This window comes from Nerophis lumbriciformis, linkage group LG09, assembly GCF_033978685.3.
Source record: "Nerophis lumbriciformis linkage group LG09, RoL_Nlum_v2.1, whole genome shotgun sequence".
In the NCBI taxonomy this organism is placed as follows: Eukaryota; Metazoa; Chordata; class Actinopteri; order Syngnathiformes; family Syngnathidae; genus Nerophis; species Nerophis lumbriciformis.
Genome location: NC_084556.2, coordinates 54,707,501 through 54,728,392, shown reverse-complemented (window position 1 = coordinate 54,728,392; position 20,892 = coordinate 54,707,501). Strand labels below are relative to the sequence as shown.

Sequence of the window (20,892 nt, the reverse complement as noted above, 5' to 3'; positions counted from 1 at the left end):
ACGGTACCCATCCCTAGTTCTAACAATCGATTTTTATATATTTTTATTTTATTTAAATTTTTTTCTCAACCCCCCCAAAAAACATACAAAAGTACCGAAAATTGGGTACCGGTATCGATTCCCGTGTGCCAGGAATCGATACTGTATCGCTTCAAATGTGGTTCTAACAACCAATTAAAATAAATAAATAAAAATAAATAAATAAATATATATATATATATATATATATATATATATATTTTTTTTTCATCCCCCCCAAAAAAAACGTGTGTCAGGAATCCGTACCGTATCACTTTTTTTTTTTTTTTTTCCCCCTCAACCCCCCCCAAAAAACTTACAAAAGTACCGAAAATTGGGTACCGGTATCGATTCCCGTGTGCCAGGAATCGATACTGTATCGCTTCAAATGTGGTTCTAACAACCAATTAAAAAAAAAAAAAAAAAATAAATAAATATATATATATATATATATATATATATATATATATATATTTTTTTTTCATCCCCCCCAAAAAAAACGTGTGTCAGGAATCCGTACCGTATCACTTTTTTTTTTTTTTTTTCCCCCTCAACCCCCCCCAAAAAACTTACAAAAGTACCGAAAATTGGGTACCGGTATCGATTCCCGTGTGCCAGGAATCGATACTGTATCGCTTCAAATGTGGTTCTAACAACCAATTAAAAAAAATAAATAAAAATAAATAAATATATATATATATATATATATATATATATATATATATATATTTTTTTTTTTCATCCCCCCCAAAAAAAACGTGTGTCAGGAATCCGTACCGTATCACTTTTTTTTTTTTTTTTTTCCCCTCAACCCCCCCCAAAAAACTTACAAAAGTACCGAAAATTGGGTACCGGTATCGATTCCCGTGTGCCAGGAATCGATACTGTATCGCTTCAAATGTGGTTCTAACAACCAATTAAAAAAAATAAATAAAAATAAATAAATAAATATATATATATATATATATATATATTTTTTTTTTTCAACCCCCCCAAAAAAAACGTGTGTCAGGAATCCGTACCGTATCACTTTTTTTTTTTTTTTTTTCCCCCTCAACCCCCCCCAAAAAACTTACAAAAGTACCGAAGATTGGGTACCGGTATCGATTCCCGTGTGCCAGGAATCGGTACTATATCGCTTCAAATGTGAACGGTACCCATCCCTAGTTCTAACAACCAATTTTTATATATTTTTATTTTATTTAAATATTTTTCTCAACCCTCCCCAAAAAACTTACAAAAGTACCGAAAATTGGATACCGGTATCGATTCCCGTGTGCCAGGACTCGGTACCGTATCACTTCAAATGTGAACGGTACCCATCCCTAGGTCTAACAACCGATTTAAAAAAAATAAAAAAATTGTTTTTATTTTTTTCTTAAACCCCCCCCCCAAAAAACGTACAAAACTACCAAAAATTGGGTACCGGTATCGATTCCTGTGTGCCAGGGATTGGTAGCGTATCACTTCAAATGTGAACGGTACCCAACCCTAGTTCTAACAACCGATTTAAAAATAAATAAATAAATAAATAAAAAGAAATATATATATATATATATATATTTTTTCTCAACCCCCCCAAAAAAACTTACAAAAGTACCGAAAATTGGGTAACGGTATCAATTCGGCGTGGCGCAGTGGAAGAATGGCCGTGCGCGACCCGAGGGTCCCTGGTTCAATCCCCACCTCGTCATGTCCGTTGTGTCCTGAGCAAGACACTTCACCCTTGCTCCTGATGGGTGCTGGTTAGCGCCTTGCATGGCAGCTCCCTCCATCAGTGTGTGAATGTGTGTGTGAATGGGTAAATGTGGAAGTAGTGTCAAAGCGCTTTGAGTACCTTGAAGGTAGAAAAGCGCTATACAAGTATAACCCATTTATCATTTAATTCCCGTGTGCCAGGAATCGGTACCGTATCGCTTTTTTCCCCCCCCTCACTCCCCCCCCACTCAAAAAACTTACAAAAGTACCGAAAATTGGGTACTGGTATCAATTCCCGTGTGCCAGGAATTGGTATGGTATCGCTTCAAATGTGAACGGTACCCATCCCTAGTTCTAACAACCGATTTTTATATTTTATATTTTATTTAAATATTTTTCTCAACCCCCCCCCAAAAAAAGTACAAAACTACCGAAAATTAAGTACCGGTATTGATTCCTGTGTGCCAGGAATCTGTACCGTATCACTTCAAATGTGAACGGTACCCATCCCTAGGTCTAACAACCGATTTAAAAAATGTTCAAAAGTATCACATGTGTGCGTGTCCAGGTGCGGCGGCGAGGGCCTCGTCCTTGGACCACCTGTGCAGCCATCAGAGTCCAGGCCTCAGGGGCCAAAGGGGCCGCCACGTCAAGGGCCGCAGGGACGACGGCAGCGTCCAGGCGGGGCTGACGTCCCCGGGCGAGGAGGACGTCGGCGCCGCCTACGGAGGAGCCTTCACCCTCCCCTGCAGACGCTCGCACTGTCTCTCCGAGGGCCGGCTGGGGGCCAGAGGAGCCTGCACACCTGCACCGTGTCCCGTCTTCCAGGGACGCCGCGCACAAACCACTCAGGTGAGGAAAGTCCCACACAGCCAGGGTGTGACCATGGCAACAACCTCATTAGTCGTTGGGACACACCACAGGTGAGGAAAGTCCCACACAGCCAGGGTGTGACCATGGCAACTACCTCATTAGTCGTTGGGACACACCACAGGTGAGGAAAGTCCCACACAGCCAGGGTGTGACCATGGCAACTACCTCATTAGTCGTTGGGACACACCACAGGTGAGGAAAGTCCCACACAGCCAGGGTGTGACCATGGCAACAAACTAATTAGTCGTTGGGACACACCACAGGAAGTGGCGCTGTAATCAAATCACAGTCATATTTGGTAGACTGTGACGCAACATTCCATTCACAATCCAGCATCTTTTCTATTTTACTTCAAAGGAAAATGTTTTTCAATAAAAATCTACCCAAATATTTGATAAAGTCAAATAATACAAATAAGCCCTGCAATGAGGTGGTGACTTGTCCAGGGTGAACCCCGCCTTCCGCCCCAATGCAACTGAGATAGGCTCCAGCACTCCCCGCGACCCCGAAGGGAATAAGCGGTAGAAAATGGATGGATGAATACAAATAATTTGATGTGGTCTTGCCACGTGGTTGTGCACGTCATTTAAAGTGGCCTGTCATGTCACGCCATGTGGTGTTCTACGTCATTTAAAGAGTTCTGCCACATCAGTAATGTGGTCTGCCGCAATCATTCAAGGTGGCCTGCCACTACATTTATTGTGGTCTGCCACATCATTTCATGTGGTCTTGCCACATCATTTTAAGTGGTTGTGCACGTCATTTAATGTGGCCTGTCATGTCACGCCATGTGGTGTTCTACGTCATTTAAAGAGTTCTGCCACATCAGTAATGTGGTCTGCTGCATCATTCCATGTGGCCTGCCACTACATTTATTGTGGTCTGCCACATCATTTCATGTGGTCTGACACTTCATTTATTGTGGTCTTCCACATCATTCAATGTGGCCTGCCCCTAAATTTATTGTGGTCTGCCACATCATTTAAAGTGGTCTTCCACATCATTTATTGTGGTCTTCCACATCATTGAATTTGGCCTGCCAGTTCATTTATTGTGGTCTTCCATATCATTCATGTGGCCTGCCCCTAAATTTATTGTGGTCTGCCACATCATTTAAAGTGGTCTGCCACATCATTTATTGTGGTCTTCCACATCATTGAAATTGGCCTGCCAGTTCATTTATTGTGGTCTTCCATATCATTCACGTGGCCTGCCCCTAAATTTATTGTGGTCTGCCACATCATTTAAAGTGGTCTGCCACATCATTTATTGTGGTCTTCCACATCCTTGAACTTGGCCTGCCAGTTCATTTATTGTGGTCTTCCACGTCATTCAATGTGGCCTGCCAGTTCATTTATTGTGGTCTTCCACATCATTCAATGTGGTCTGCCCCTAAATTTATTGTGGTCTGCCACATCATTTAAAGTGGTCTGCCACATCATTTATTGTGGTCTTCCACATCATTGAAATTGGCCTGCCAGTTCATTTATTGTGGTCTTCCACGTCATTCAATGTGGCCTGCCACTAAATTTATCGTGGTCTTCCACATCATTCAATGTGGCCTGCCACTAAATTTATTGTGGTCTTCCACATCATTCAATGTGGCCTGCCACTAAATTTATTGTGGTCTTCCACATCATTCAATGTGGCCTGCCACTAAATTTATTGTGGTCTGCCACATCATTCAATGTGGTCTTCCACATTGTTTTATGTGGTCTGGCACTTCATTTATTGTGGTCTTCCACATCATTCAATGTGGTCTGCCCCTAAATTTATCGTGGTCTTCCACATCATTCATGTGGCCTACCACTAAATTTATTGTGGTCTGCCACATCATTCAATGTGGCCTTCCACATCGTTTAATGTGGTCTGCCACTTCATTTATTGTGGTCTTCCACATCATTCAGTGTGGCCTGCCACTAAATTTATTGTGATCTTCCACATCATTCAATGTGGTCTGCCACTAAATTTATTGTGGTCTTCCACATCATTCAAAGTGGCCTGCCACTAAATTCATTGTGGTCTTCCACATCATTCAATGTGGCCTGCCACTAAATTTATTGTGGTCTTCCACATCATTCAATTGGCCTGCCATTAAATTATTGTGGTTTTCCACATCATTCAATGTGGCCTGCCACTAAATTTATTGTGGTCTTCCACATCATGCAAGTGACCTGCCACTTAATGTATTGTGGTCTTCCACATCATTCAATGTGGTCTGCCACTAAATTTATTGTGGTCTTCCACGTCATTCATGTGGCCTGCCACTAAATTTATTGTGGTCTTCCACATCATTCAATGTGGCCTGTCACTAAATTTATTGTGATTTTCCACATCATTCAATGTGGCCTGCCACTAAATTTATTGTGGTCTTCCACTTCATTCATGTAGCCTGCCACTAAATTTATAGTGGCCTGCCACTAAATTTAATTGTGGTTTTCCACATCATTCAATGTAGCCTGCCACTAAATTTATTGTGGTCTTCCACATCATTCAATGTGGCCTGCCACTAAATTTATTGTGATTTTCCACATCATTCAGTGTGGCCTGCCACTAAATTTATTGTGGTCTTCCACTTCATTCATGTAGCCTGCCACTAAATTTATTGTGGCCTGCCACTAAATTTATTGTGGTTTTCCACATCATTCAATGTAGCCTGCCACTAAATTTATTGTGGTCTTCCACTAAATTAATTGTGGTCTTCCACATCATTTAGGTTGGCCTGTCATGTCATTTAATGTGCTCTGCCACATCATTCAGTGTGGCCTGCCACTAAATGTATTGTGGTCTGCCACGTCAGTCAATGTGGTCTGTCACTTCATTTAAAGTGCCCCTGAAGTGAAAGTGAAAGTGAAAGTGACAGTGCTCACCTGTCATACTCATGATGCTCAGCCGGATAATAAAAAAAATAAAATACAGATAACCGTATCGTTTGTCCAGAATCTTAACAGTCCTCCTGGACCCACCCAGATAGAATTCGCTACTCGGTCTGCATCCCTCCTCACTAGTACTAGTACTCGGTCTACTCCTTACTAGTATTTGGTCTACATCCCTCCTCACTATAGTACTAGTACTCAGTCTACTCCTTACTAGTATTCGTTCTCCATCCCTCCTCACTAGTCAAGAAATGTCTTGATCTTGAATGTGAAGCTTGTGTAATATTCCCAAGAAAAGTGCACAAGAAGACAAAGTGCTCAGGCTTTTTGCCTTCAAATGTCTCGCAGCACCAAGCTGCCTTCAAATGTCTCACAGCACCAAGCTGCACCTAAGTGCTCATCATGGATTCATCAGGGGGGGGTCAGGGGGGTCTGGGATATAAATAGACTCAGCAAAACAAGCAGGAAGAGAACACTTTGAAAACTCACAAGAGCCTCCAGCATGTAGTGTACATACAAAGTACACTACATGCAGTGCACTACAATACACTACATACACTACACTACATACAGTACATACCAAGTACACTACATACAGTACATACAAAGTACACTACATACACTACATACAGTACACTACATACAAAGTACACTACATACACTACATACAGTACACTACATGCAGTACATACAAAGTACACTACATGCAGTATACTACATGGAGTACATATTGATGGTGTTCCATGTTGTGCAGGACATTTGGTCAGCGGTGGGCGAGGGCAGCGAGTACGGTGACAGCGGCATCGACGGCGTGGCGGCCGAGGCGGACGGAGACGGGGAGCCGTTGTCACGGCGATGCAAGACCATGTCAGCATCCTTCTCCGTCTACTCTGCCACAGAGACCATGCTCTTCAACGGCAGCGACAGCGGCAGCAGCAGCGCCGGCGGGGCGGAGGGACGCGGTGGCGGCGGCGGCGTCTACGAGAACTTCCGCAAGGAGCTGGACAATCAAGTCTGGGTCAGTCACGGCACTCACGTATGTGTTGGTTACTGAAACACCACCCTTCAAGCTTTTCTACCCTTTTCATTTGTTTCCTTTTCAAATGTTTCTGAAACTTTTCTACCCTCTTCATTTCTTCCCATTTCACATGTTTCCGAGGCTTTTCTACCCTTTTCATTTGTTCCCATTTCAAATGTTTACAAGGCTTTTCTACCCTTTTCCTTTGTTTCCATTTCAATTGTTCCTGAAATTTTTCTACTCTTCATTTTTTCCCATTTCAAATGTTTCCGAGGCTTTTCTACCCTTTTCATTTGTTCCAATTTCAAATGTTTTTGAGGCTTTTCTACCCTTTTCATTTGTTCCCATTTCAAATGTTTTCAAGGCTTTTCTTAACTTTTCGTTTGTTCTTATTTCAAATGTTTTCGAGGCTTTTCTACCCTTTTTGTTTGTTCCCATTTCAATTGTTTCCAATGATTTTCTACCCTTTTCCTTTGTTCCCATTTCAAATGTTTTCAAGGCTTTTCTACACTTTTTGTTTGTTTCTATTTCAAATGTTTTCGAGGCTTTTCTTAACTTTTCGTTTGGTCTTATTTCAAATGTTTTCGAGGCTTTTCTACCCTTTTTGTTTGTTTCTATTTCAAATGTTTGCGAGGCTTTTCTACCCTTTTCATTTGTTCCCATTTAAAATTTTTCAAGGCTTTTCTACACTTTTTGTTTGTTTCTATTTCAAATGTTTTCGAGGCTTTTCTAAACTTTTCGTTTGTTCTTATTTCAAATGTTTTCGAGGCTTTTCTACCCTTCTCCTTTGTTCCCATTTCAAATGTTTTCAAGGCTTTTCTACCCTTTTTGTTTGTTTCTATTTTAAATGTTTTCAAGGCTTTTCTACCCTTTTCATTTGTTCCCATTTCAAATTTTTCAAGGCTTTTCTACACATTATGCTTGTTTCTATTTCAAATGTTTTCGAGGCTTTTGTAAACTTTTCGTTTGTTCTTATTTCAAATGTTTTCGAGGCTTTTCTACCCTTTTCATTTGTTCCCATTTCAAATGTTTTCAAGGCTTTTCTACCCTTTTTGTTTGTTTCTATTTCAAATGTTTTCGAGGCTTTTCTACCCTTTTCATTTGTTCCCATTTCAAATTTTTCAAGGCTTTTCTACACATTATGCTTGTTTCTATTTCAAATGTTTTCGAGGCTTTTGTAAACTTTTCGTTTGTTCTTATTTCAAATGTTTTCGAGGCTTTTCTACCCTTTTCGTTTGTTCCCATTTCAAATGTTTTCAAGGCTTTTCTACCCTTTTTGTTTGTTTCTATTTCAAATGTTTTCGAGGCTTTTCTACCCTTTTCATTTGTTCCCATTTCAAATGTTTTCAAGGCTTTTTTTACCCTTTTCCTTTGTTCCCGTTTCAAATGTTTCTGAAACTTTTCTACCCTTTTCATTTGTTCCCATTTCAAGTGTTTCCGAGGCTTTTCTACGCTTTTTGTTTGTTCCCATTTCAAATGTTTCTGAAACTTTTGTACCCTTTTCATTTGTTCCCATTTCAAATGTTTTCAAGGCTTTTCTACCCTTTTCGTTAGTTCCAATTTAAAATGTTTTCAAGGCTTTTCTACACTTTTCCTTTTTTCCCACTTCAAATGTTTTCAAGGCTTTTCTACCCTTTTTGTTTGTTTCTATTTCAAATGTTTTCGAGGCCTTTCTATGCTTTTCATTTGTTCTTATTTCAAATGTTTTCAAGGCTTTTCTACCCTTTTCATTTGTTCCAATTTCAAATGTTTTTGAGGCTTTTCTACCCTTTTCATTTGTTCCCATTTCAAATGTTTGCAAGGCTTTTCTACACTTTTTGTTTGTTTCTATTTAAAATGTTTTCGAGGCTTTTCATAACTTTTTGTTTGTTCTTATTTCAAATGTTTTTGAGGCTTTTCTACCCTTTTTGTTTGTTTCTATTTCAAATGTTTTCGAGGCTTTTCTACCCTTTTTGTTTGTTCCCATTTAAAAATTTTCAAGGCTTTTCTACACTTTTTGTTTGTTTCTATTTCAAATGTTTTCGAGGCTTTTCTAAACTTTTCGTTTGTTCTTATTTCAAATGTTTTCGAGGCTTTTCTACCTTTTTCCTTTGTTCCCATTTCAATTGTTTTCAAGGCTTTTCTACCCTTTTTTTGTTTCTATTTCAAATGTTTTCGTAGCTTTTCTACCCTTCTCATTTGTTCCCATTTCAAATTTTTCAAGGCTTTTCTACACTTGATGTTTGTTTCTATTTCAAATGTTTTCGAGGCTTTTCTAAACTTTTCGTTTGTTCTTATTTCAAATGTTTTCAAGGCTTTTCTACCCTTTTCCTTTGTTCCCATTTCAAATGTTTTCAAGGCTTTTCTACCCTTTTCCTTTGTTCCCGTTTCAAATGTTTCTGAAACTTTTCTACCCTTTTCATTTGTTCCCATTTCAAGTGTTTCCGAGGCTTTTCTACCCTTTTTGTTTGTTCCCATTTCAAATGTTTCTGAAACTTTTCTACCCTTTTCATTTGTTCCCATTTCAAATGTTTTCAAGGCTTTTCTACCCTTTTCGTTTGTTCCCATTTAAAATGTTTTCAAGGCTTTTCTACCCTTTTTGTTTGTTCCCATTTCAAGTGTTTCCGAGGCTTTTCTACCCTTTTTGTTTGTTCCCATTTCAAATGTTTCTGAAACTTTTCTACCCTTTTCATTTGTTCCCATTTCAAATGTTTTCAAGGCTTTTCTACCCCTTTCGTTTGTTCCCATTTAAAATGTTTTCAAGGCTTTTCTACCCTTTTTGTTTGTTTCTATTTCAAATGTTTTCGAGGCTTTTGTAAACTTTTCGTTTGTTCTTATTTCAAATGTTTTCGAGGCTTTTCTACCCTTTTCCTTTGTTCCCATTTCAAATGTTTTCAGGGCTTTTTTTTTTTTACCCTCAGATTTATTCCCATTTCAAACGTTCTCTAGGCTTTTCTACAGTCTTGATTTGTTCCCGTTGCATTTTGTTCCCATTTCAAAATGTTTCCGAGGCTTTTCTACCCTTCAACTTGTTTCCATTTTCCAATTGTTTTTGATCATTCAAAGTTTATATTTGTTATTTCATTGTTTATTTGTTGTTTTATCCGAATCTTTCGCACCCTAGAGTTTGTTCCCAAGTCAGACGTTTCCAGGCTTTTCTACCCTTGTGTCAGACGCTCCCAGGAGGAAAGGACGTGGAGGAATAACACTTTCTCCTCTGTCAGGCCCATCGAGGCTGCTCGGAAGAGGCGGGCTCAGCGGCGAGCGACGAGCAGAGCAGCGGCACGCTCAGCAGCGCCTACCCGTGGGACTGTGCGACGGGCTGCGCCCAGGGCACGGTCAGGAAGGCGGGCGCGCTGGCCGTGAAGAACTTCTTGGTCCACAAGAAGAACAAGAAGGTGGAACCCGCCACCAGACGCAAGTGGAAACACTACTGGGTCTCTCTGAAAGGTCAGTGATGATGACACAGTGGATGGAACACAAGGCTGTGATGTCACACACTCGCCTCGCCCTCCTCCTTTTCACTCGCCGTCCTCAATTCCATTTCACGGCGCCATCCGCGTCTAATCCAATGTCATCCTCGTGAAGCGCACAAGATGCATCCCACGCCCACGCTCATGGAGATGAATAAATCACATCTCATAAGGACACGCTCATCAAGTTATGTACTTCACTAAAAAACAACTGAAAACATGTTTTATATTCTAGTTTCTTCAAAATAGCCACCCTTTGTTTGCTCTGATTACTGCTTTGCACACTCTTGGCATTCTCTCCATGAGCTTCAAGCACACCTGTGAAGTGAAAACCATTTCAGGTGACTACCTCTTGAAGCTTTTCTACCCTTTTCGTTTGTTCCCATTTCAATTGTTTCCGAGGCGTTTCTAACCTTTTCTTTAGTTCTTTTCAAATGTGTCCGGGGCTTTTCTACCCCTTTCGTTTCTTCCCATTTCAAATGTTTCCACGGATTTTCTACCCTTTTCGTTAGTTCCCATTTAAAATGTTTCCGAGGCTTTTCTACCCTTTTCGTTAGTTCCCTTGTCAATTGTTTCCGGGGATTTTCTACCCTTTTCGTTTGTTCCCCTTTCAATTGTTTCCGAGGCGTTTCTAACCTTTTCTTTAGTTCTTTTCAAAGGTTTCCGGGGCTTTTCTGCCCTTTTCGTTTCTTCCCATTTCAAATGTTTCCGGGGCTTTTCTACCCTTTTTTGTTAGTTCCTATTTCAAATGTTTCCGAGGATTTTATACCCTTTTCGTTAGTTCCCTTGTCAATTGTTTCCGGGGCTTTTCTACCCTTTTCGTTTCTTCCCATGTCAAATGTTACCACGGATTTTCTACACTTTTCGTTAGTTCCCATATCAAATATTTCAGAGGCTTTTCTACCCTTTTCGTTTGTTCCCCTTTCAAATGTTTCAGAGGATTTTCTACCCTTTTCATTTCTTCCCATTTCAAATGTTTCCGAAGTTTTTCTACCCTTTTTGTTTGTTCCCATTTCAAATGTTTCCGAGGCTTTTCTACCCTTTTTGTTTGTTCCCATTTCAAATGTTTCCGAGGTTTTTCTACCCTTTCGTTAGTTCCCATTTCAAATGTTTCTGAGGCTTTTCTACCCTTTTTTGTTAGTTCCTATTTCAAAAGTTTCCGAGGATTTTCTACCCTTTTCGTTTCTTCCCATTGCAAATGTTTCCGGGGCTTTTCTACCCTTTTTTGTTAGTTCCTATTTCAAATGTTTCCGAGGATTTTCTACCCTTTTCGTTTCTTCCCATTTCAAATGTTTCCGGGGCTTTTCTACCCTTTTTTGTTAGTTCCTATTTCAAATGTTTCCGAGGCTTTTCTACCCTTTTCGTTTCTTCCCATTTCAAATGTTTCCACGGATTTTCTACCCTTTTCGTTAGTTCCCTTGTCAATTGTTTCCGGGGCTTTTCTACCCTTTTTGTTTGTTCCCCTTTCAAATGTTTCTGAGGATTTTCTACCCTTTTCGTTTGTTCCCATTTCAAATGTTTCCGAGGCTTTTCTACCCTTTTCGTTTGTTCCCATTTCAAATGTTTCCGAGGTTTTCTACCCTTTTCGTTGGTTCCCATTTCAAATGTTTCCGAGGCTTTTCTTCCCTTGTCGTTTGTTCCTCTTTCAAATGTTTCCGAGGATTTTATACCCTTTTCTGTTGTTCCCATTTCAAATGTTTCCGAGGCTTTTCTACCCTTTTCGTTTGTTCCCATTTCAAATGTTTCCGAGGCTTTTCTACCCTTTCCGTTTCTTCCCTTTCCATTTCTTCCCATTTCAAATGTTTCCGGGGATTTTCTACCCTTTTCGTTTGTTCCCATATCAAATGTTTCAGAGGATTTTCTACCCTTTTCATTTCTTCCTATTTCAAATGTTTCCGAAGTTTTTCTACCCTTTTCGTTTGTTCCCATTTCAAATGTTTCCGAGGCGTTTCTAACCTTTTCGTTAGTTCTTTTCAAATGTGTCCGGGGCTTTTCTACCCTTTTCGTTTCTTCCCATTTCAAATGTTTCCACGGATTTTCTACCCTTTTTGTTAGTTCCCATATCAAATGTTTCAGAGGCTTTTCTACCCTTTTCGTTTGTTCCCATTTCAAATGTTTCCAAGTTTTTTCTACCCTTTTGGTTAGTTCCCTTGTTAATTGTTTCCGGGGCTTTTCTACCCTTTTCGTTTGTTCCCCTTTCAAATGTTTCTGAGGATTTTCTACCGTTTTCGTTTGTTCCCATTTCAAATGTTTCAGAGGCTTTTCTACCCTTTCTGTTTCTTCCCATTTCAAATGTTTCCAAGTTTTTTCTACCTTTTTCGTTAGTTCCCCTGTCAATTGTTTCCGGGGCTTTTCTACCCTTTTCGTTAGTTCCCATTTCAAATGTTTCCGAGGCTTTTCTACCCTTTTAATTTGTTCCCATTTCAAATGTTTCCGAGGATTTTCTACCCTTTTCGTTTGTTCCCATTTCAAATGTTTCCGAGGCTTTTCTACCCTTTTCATTTGTTCCCCTTTCAAATGTTTCCAAGGATTTTCTACCCTTTTCGTTTGTTCCTATTTCAAATGTTTCCGAGGATTTTCTACCCTTTTTTGTTAGTTCCCAATTCAAATGTTTCAGAGGCTTTTCTACCCTTTTCGTTTGTTCCCCTTTCAAATGTTTCCAAGTTTTTTCTACCCTTTTCGTTAGTTCCCTTGTCAATTGTTTCCGGGGCTTTTCTACCCTTTTCGTTTGTTCCCATTTCAAATGTTTCCGAGGCTTTTCTACCCTTTTCGTTTGTTCCCCTTTTAAATGTTTCCAAGGATTTTCTACCCTTTTCGTTGGTTCCCATTTCAAATGTTTCCGGGGCTTTTCTTCCCTTTTCGTTTGTTCCTCTTTCAAATGTTTCCGAGGATTTTCTACCTTTTTCTGTTAGTTCCCATTTCAAATGTTTCCGAGGCTTTTCTAACCTTTTCGTTAGTTCTCTTTTCAAATGTTTCAGAGGAATTTCTACCCTTTTTGTTAGTTCCCATTTCAAATGTTTCCGAGGTTTTTCTACCCTTTCGTTAGTTCCCATTTCAAATGTTTCCAAGGCTTTTCTACCCTTTTCTATTTGTTCCCATTTCAAATGTTTCCGTGGCTTTTCTACCCTTTTTTGTTTGTTCCCATTTCAAAGGTTTCCGAGGATTTTCTACCCTTTTCGTTAGTTCCCTTGTCAATTGTTTCCGGGGCTTTTTTACCCTTTTCGTTTGTTCCTCTTTCAAATGTTTCCGTGGCTTTTCTACCCTTTTTGTTAGTTCCCCTTTCAAATGTTTCCGAGGATTTTCTACCCTTTTCATTTGTTCCCATTTCAAATGTTTCCGAGACTTTTCTAACCTTTTCGTTAGTTCTCTTTTCAAATGTTTCCAAGGATTTTCTACCCTTTACGTTAGTTCCCTTGTCAATTGTTTCCGGGACTTTTCCACCCTTTTCGTTTGTTCCCCTTTCAAATGTTTCCGGGGCTTTTCTGCCCTTTTTGTTAGTTCCCCTTTCAAAATTTTCCGAGGATTTTCTACCCTTTTCATTTGTTCCCATTTCAAATGTTTCCGAGGCTTTTCTAACCTTTTCGTTAGTTCTCTTTTCAAATGTTTCCGAGGCTTTTCTACCCTTTTCATTAGTTCCCTTGTCAATTGTTTCCGGGGCTTTTCTACCCTTTTCGTTAGTTCCCATTTCAAATGTTTCCGGGGCTTTTCTACCCTTTTCATTTGTTCCCCTTTCAAATGTTTCCGAGTCGTTTCTACCCTTACTGCTTTGCACACTCTTAGCATTCTCTCGATGGGCTTCAAGCACACCTGTGAGGTGAAAACCATTTCAGTTGACTACCTCTTGAAGCTCATGGAGAGAATGCCAAGAGTGTGCAAAGCAGCAATCAGAGCAAAGGGTGGCTATTTTGAAGAAACTAGAATATAAAACATGTTTTCAGTTATTTCACCTTTTTTTGTGAAGTACATAACTCCACATGTGTTCATTCATAGTTTGGATGTGACAATCTACAATGGAAATAGTCATGAAAATAAAGAAAACACATTTAATGAGAAGGCGGGAAATCCAGTTTTTGTCCTTCCTTCCTTGCGTCTTAACGGCCCCGTTTTGTTGGTTTTGGTGATTGTAGCCTCCAGAAGGGTGGCTTCAGTAAAGGAGCAAACAGCGTTTCACGTTCCGGGAGTCAATCGAATAACAACGCGGCCGATATGGTTGACCAATATGAGAAGATTGTATAATTGAAGAAGGGGAAGGCAGCAGCTCACACATTCTCATACTTTCTGTAACATCCAGCAAGAAATGTCAGCGATCTTGAAAAAATGTCTCAAGTATAATCTACGTGAAGGAGCCCAGAATTGTTTTTAATCAAACGTTGACAATATTAAGCAAGGAAACCTTACAATGTGATATAAAGTGTTGTGATGTAGAGAACTGTCATATTTTCACCAATTTTCCCTATTTTTCAAATACAAATATTAATGTTCCTCCTAAACACACGCAGTGTTGGGTTAGTTACTGAAAACCAGTAACTAGTTACAGTTACTAGTTACTTTATTTCAAAAGTAACTCAGTTACTAAATCAGTTACTTACACCAAAAAGTAATGCAGTGTGTCTCTCTTTGGGGCGGTATAGCTCCGTTTGTAGAGTGGCCGTGCCAGCAAATTGAGGGTTGCAGGTTTGATCCCCGCTTCCGCCATCCTAGTCACTGCCGTTGTGTCCTTGGGCAAGACACTTTATACCCACCTGCTCTCAGTGCCACCCACACTGGTTTAAATGCAACTTAGATATTGGGTTTCACTATGTAAAGCGCTTTGAGTCACTGAAGAAAAAGCGCTGTATAAATATAATTCACTAATTCACTCTTTACTAGCTTTGTCGAAGCATGTTGCTTTTGTAGCTGTTTCAGCAGATTTTAATTGCTGTTTTGGGCAGTAGATAGGATCTTTGATCCAAGACTCAACTTACGTTTAACTAAAATGTTCTTTTCTTTGTGCTCGACAAAAGAAAAGTAGTGAGAATATCTCCATGTTAAGAACATCGGATTCGGCACCGCCATGATGTCTTGTTAGTAAACACAGACACGCCCCCCCGCCCCCACCCACACACAGCGCGCCTCTTGTGACACAGGAAGAATCAGAAGGACGACACCGCAGCGCTCCAATAAAACACACTCAGATCTTCTGACTTTCTAGCCGATACTAGTAACGCATCATGTAGTAACGGTAACTGAGTTACTGAATATAAAAAATAGCGCGTTAGACTACTAGTTGCCGCCGAAAATAACGGCGTTACAATAACGCGTTAGTCCCAATACTGAACACACGTAATAAAGGTGTTTGCTGCTAAATTAAACACAACATCAAACATTATGTCACTACTGGTTCCTCCTTTCCTAAAAAAAATAATGTTAAAAAACAACTTAAAACCTTGTCCAGCTGTTTACTGACATATAATATTCATCTTTAAATAACTTTTACTGCTAATGAATATCAGCTTCCTTCACTACTATGACTACTACTAATCAGTCTTGGTACCGGCCCTAGTTAATGTTGTGCTTATTGTGTCATCAACACATTTAGTGTGGTCTTGCAAAGAAATGTAACTTTAACTGTCACCCAGGCTGCACTCTGTTCCTGTATGAAATGTAACTTTAACTGTGGCCCAGGCTGCACTCTGTTCCTGTATGAAATGTAACTTTAACTGTGGCCCAGGCTGCACTCTGTTCCTGTATGAGTCGGACGGCCGCTCTGGGATCGACAACAACAGCGTTCCCAAACACGCTCTGTGGGCAGAGAACAGCATCGTGCAGGCGGTGCCTGAACACCCCAAGAAGGATTTTGTCTTCTGCCTCAGCAACTCTGCAGGAGACGCCTTCCTCTTCCAGGTACACCTATTATTATTCGCCCCATGTACTGTATGTACAGTACGGTGGAACCTCCATTTATGGGTTCTTGAATATGGTTAAAAAAAATCTAAAATCCTCATAGGAAACAATATAAATATGAGTCAATAGTTCTAGCCTCCTTATTTTAGTAAATGAATGCACACTTTGAATGCACTATATATACACATACAGTATATATATATGTGGAGGGGGGCGTGGTCTGCGGGCCTGCAGCGGGACGGGGTGTGCAAGGACCGGCCTCGAAGACAGCGACAGCTGCGTAGATGGCCCAGATGGGCCCCTGTTATCTAATCACCTGTCGCCTTCATTAGCAGCAGCCGTGATGAGACGAGTAGTTGGAGTTGGAGGTGCTGCTGAGTGACACAGACGGAGAGAAAGACACTTTGCTGAAAATGCAAAAGACTTTGCAGCATTTGAGGAAAATAAAACAGTGTTATACCCAGAATTCTGGGCTCTCCTGGCAGTGTGTGGTGGTCTGAAGAACCCACTAGAGGGCAACCTCTACAATATATATATATATATATATATATATATATAAAACCTCTACAATATTTTTCTTTTCAAGGTTGAAAATGATTTTCAAGGTAAACAAATGATTTTCAAGGTAAAAAAAAAAATTTCAAGGTAAATTTTTTTTTTCAAGGTAAAATTTTTTTTCAAGGTAAAAAATGATTTTCAAGGTAAAAAAAAAATTTTCAAGGTAAAATTTTTTTTTCAAGGTTAAAAATGATTTTCAAGGTTAAAAATTATTTTCAAGGTAAAAAATGATTTTCAAATTTTAATTTTTTAAAAATGCTTGTACATTTTTTTATTTTGTTTAAATTTTTTTAATTTTTAAAAATTTTTAAAATTTTTTAAAACTTTTTTTTAACTTTTTTTAAAAAAATTTAAAACAAATTAAAACAATTTTTAAACTTTAAATTTTTTTTAAACAATTTTAACAATTAACTTTTTTTTTTTAGGGTTAGGGTTAGGGTTAGGGTAATTTTTTTTTAAAAAGTTAAAAAAAGTTAAAATAAAGTTTAAAAAAAGTAAAAAAAAAGTTTAAAAAATTTAAAAAAAGTTACAAAAAAGTTTAAAAAAAGTAAAAAATATTACAAAAAATATTTTAAAAAAATTAGAAAATTGTAAAATCTTTAAAAAAAAAATATTATTTTTTTTTAAAAATTAAAACAAATGATTTTCAGGGTAAAAAAAAATGTTCAAGGTAAAAAAAAAATTTCAAGGTTAAAAAGGATTTTCAAGGTAAAAAATGATTTTCAATTTTTTTTAATTTTTTAAAAATGTTTTTAAATGTTTTTATTTTATTTTAATTTTTTAAATATTTTTCAATTTTTCAATTTTTTTTAAACTTTTTTTTAACTTTTTAAAAAAATAAATAATTTTTTTTAAACAAATTAAAACATTTTTAAATTGTTTTAATTTTTTTAAACAATTTTAACAATTAACATTTTTTTTTAGGGTTAGGGTTAGGGTTAAGGTTATACATATACACATATGTATATGTGTATATATGTGTATATATATGTATATGTGTATATATATATATATATACATGTTCTGTATTTATATATATATATATATATATGTGTATATATATACAGTATATATACATAGAGTCGCGATCAAAAGTTGACATACACTTGTAAAGAACATAATGTCATGGCTGTCTTGAGTTTCCAATAATTTATACAACTCTTATTTTTTTGTGATAGTGATTGGAGCACATACTTGTTGGTCACAAAAAAAAACATTCATGAAATTTGGTTCTTTTATGAATTTATTTTATTTTATTTTATTTTATGAATCTAGTCTCAGACTGGTCAGATCTATCTCTTTGACTTAGATTGGTCCTACTTTATCTATTCTTAGACTTATATTGGTCCGTTCTAGTCTCAGACTGGTCAGACCGAGTCTTAGACTTAGATTGGTTAGATATAGTCTTACACTTAGATTGGTCCTACTGTATCTACTCTTAGACTTAGATTGGTCAGATCTAGTCGTAGACTAAGATTGGTTCGATGTAGTCTGAGACTGGTCAGATCTAGGCTTGAACTTAGATTGGTCCGCGCTAGTCCCAGATTGGTCATATCTGGTCTTAGACTTAGATTGGTCAGATCTAGTCTTGGATTTAGATTGGTCCTACTGTATCTATTCTTAGACTTAGATTGGTCCGATCTAGTCTGAGACTGGTCAGATCTATTCTTAGCCTTAGATTTGTCCGTTCTAGTCTCAGACTGGTCAGATCTAATCTTTGACTTAGATTGGTCCTACTGTATCTATTCTTAGACTTATATTGGTCTGTTCTAGTCTCAGACTGGTCAGACCGAGTCTTAGACTTAGATTGGTCAGATATAGTCTTACACTTAGATTGGTCCTATGGTATCTAGTCTTAGACTTAGATTGGTCAGATCTAGTCGTAGACTAAGATTGGTCCGATCTAGTCTGAGACTGGTCAGATTTAGTCTTATATTTAGATTGGTCCGTGCTAGACTCAGATTGGTCATATCTAGTCTTAGACTTAGATTGGTCAAATCTAATTTTAGTCTTAGATTGGTTCTACTGTATCTAGTCTTAGACTTAGATTGGTCAGATCTAGTCTGAGACTGGTCAGATCTAGTCTTAGACTTAGATTGGTCCGTTCTAGTCTCAGACTAGTCAGATCTAGTCTTAGACTTCGACTGATCAGATCTGTTCTTAGACAGCATTAGAGGAGGACTCCCAACACGCTGGTAAATAATGAGCTTGCACATGTGACTGAAGTGAAGAATGGATTTGAAAAGCCTCAGACCATGTGCCACAGATCTAAGGTCCCACGTGTTTGTTGACGTTGAAAAAGGCCACGCTGTCAGCGACCATTGTGAAGTATGAAAATGTCTTCTTTGTATTCACGGCACCTGTCAGCTGTGACATTCACTCAGTGGAGGAGCAGACGTGCAATGAAAGCAGCATATTAGGGTCACTCACCTCCTCTCTAGTCACTTCCACCTTCTCTCTCATCCACTAAACATTCACTTTTTACACATCTTGCTATCTTATTATAGGCTTATTCCACTATAGCCTACATCTTTCTTCCTAGGAAAACATACCTATAATGACAACATACAAAAAATATTCTTGTGATGTTTGAATATATATATATATATATATATATATATATATATATATATATATATATATATATATATATATATATATATATATATATATATATATATATATATTACACATGTATGTATATAATGTGTATATATATGTTAATGCATATACATATGTGTATATAATGTGTATATATGTATGTGTGTATACGTGTATATATATATAAATATATGTATGTATATATGTGTGTGTATGTATGTTTGTATGTATATATGTGTGTGTGTATATATTTATATATGTGTGTGTATATTAATACATATGTGTGTATATTTATACATACATATATACATATGTATGTATAAATATGTATATATGTGTATGTATATATGTATGTATTATACTGTATGTACCGTATTTTCCGCACCATAAGGCGCCCTGGGTTATAAGCCGCGCCTTCAATGAACGGCATATTTCAAAACTTTGTCCACCTATAAGCCGCCCCGTGTTATAAGCCGCATCTAACTGCGCTAAAGGAATGTCAAAAAAACAGTCAGATAGGTCAGTCAAACTTTAATAATATATTAAAAACCAGCGTGATGTGGGCGCGCATGGAGTCGTATATCAACATGGACGGAGCTGCGTGAAAAAAGCCACCCGGCCTCTTCGCGTAAACTTCCCTTAACCACTCGCTCATCTTTTCTTCATCCATCCATCCCTTCGAGTTAGCTTTTATGATGACGCCGGCTGGAAAGGTCTCTTTTGGCAAGGTCTTCCTTTTGAATATCACCATGGGTGGAAGTTTCTGGCCATTAGCATGGCAAGCTAGAACCACAGTGAAGGATGACTTCTCATTCCCTGTGGTGCGAATATTCACCGTACGTGCTCCCGTTGTATCCACAGTGCGGTTCACAGGAATATCAAAAGTCAGTGGAACCTCGTCCATGTTGATAATGTTCTCTGGCCGGATCTTTTTTTCAGCTATCTTGTTTTTACAATATGCACGGAAAGTAGCCAGCTTTTCTTGAAAGTCTTTAGGCAGTTGCTGTGAAATAGTAGTCCGTGTGCGGATGGAGAGATTGCGTCTTTTCATGAACCGGAAACCTGTCGCCATTTTGTGGTCTTTACAGATGTAAACACACAAAGGAAATGAAACGTAATATCCGCGCGCTTCTTCTTCTTCTACGCGGGCGGGTGGTTGCTTACAGTAGAAGAAGAAGCGCTTCCTGTTCTATGGGGGCGGGTGCTTACCTTGGCGGTTGCTTGCGTAGAAGAAGAAGCACTTCCTCTTCTACGGGGAAAAAAGATGGCGGCTGTTTACCGTAGTTGCGAGACCGAAACTTTATGAAAATGAATCTTAATATTAATCCATATATAAAGCGCCCCGGGTTATAAGCCGCACTGTCAGCTTTTGAGTAAATTTGTAGTTTTTAGGTGCGGCTAATAGTGCGGAAAATACGGTATGTATATGTATATATATGTATGTATATACATATGTATGTATATATGTATGTATATACATATACATAGTCTTGGACTTAGATCTGTCCAACTGTATCTAGTCTTAGACTTAGATTGATCAGATCTAGTCGTAGACTAAGATTGGTCCGATCTCGTCTGAGACTGGTCAGATTTAGTCTTAAACTTAGATTGTTCAGATCTAGTCTTAGTCTTAGATTGGCACTACAGTATCTAGTCTGAATTTTATATGACAAATGTCACCATTTTGCATTAAAAAGTCATAATTTTACATGAAAAAAATCGTAGATTTACATGAAAAAGTCACAATTTTACGAGGAAATTACAGAAACACTTTGGAGCAATGTTCACGGACTCTAGTATTTGGCTCTCTATTAGATGCAATGGTTTTCAGTATTGGGACCATGATTTATGTCCTAACTTGTTCACACCTCCTCATATGCAAACTACTTTTCCTTGTTAATGTCCTAAGAAGAGC

General features: G+C 38.3%; 1 protein-coding gene across 4 annotated transcripts in view; it reads left to right on the top strand.

The window, feature by feature from the left end:
• The window catches only part of LOC133607848 (rho guanine nucleotide exchange factor TIAM1-like), a 229,047-nt gene that overhangs the window by 87,657 nt on the left and 120,498 nt on the right, over positions 1-20,892 (top strand). For all 4 annotated transcript variants that reach the window (XM_061962860.2, XM_061962859.2, XM_061962858.2 and 1 more), the window contains 4 exons: positions 2,285-2,568; positions 6,220-6,483; positions 9,687-9,912; positions 15,646-15,818. In XM_061962860.2, coding sequence (XP_061818844.1) covers positions 2,285-2,568; positions 6,220-6,483; positions 9,687-9,912; positions 15,646-15,818 — 947 coding nt within the window. The remainder of the gene's footprint in view (positions 1-2,284; positions 2,569-6,219; positions 6,484-9,686; positions 9,913-15,645; positions 15,819-20,892) is intronic.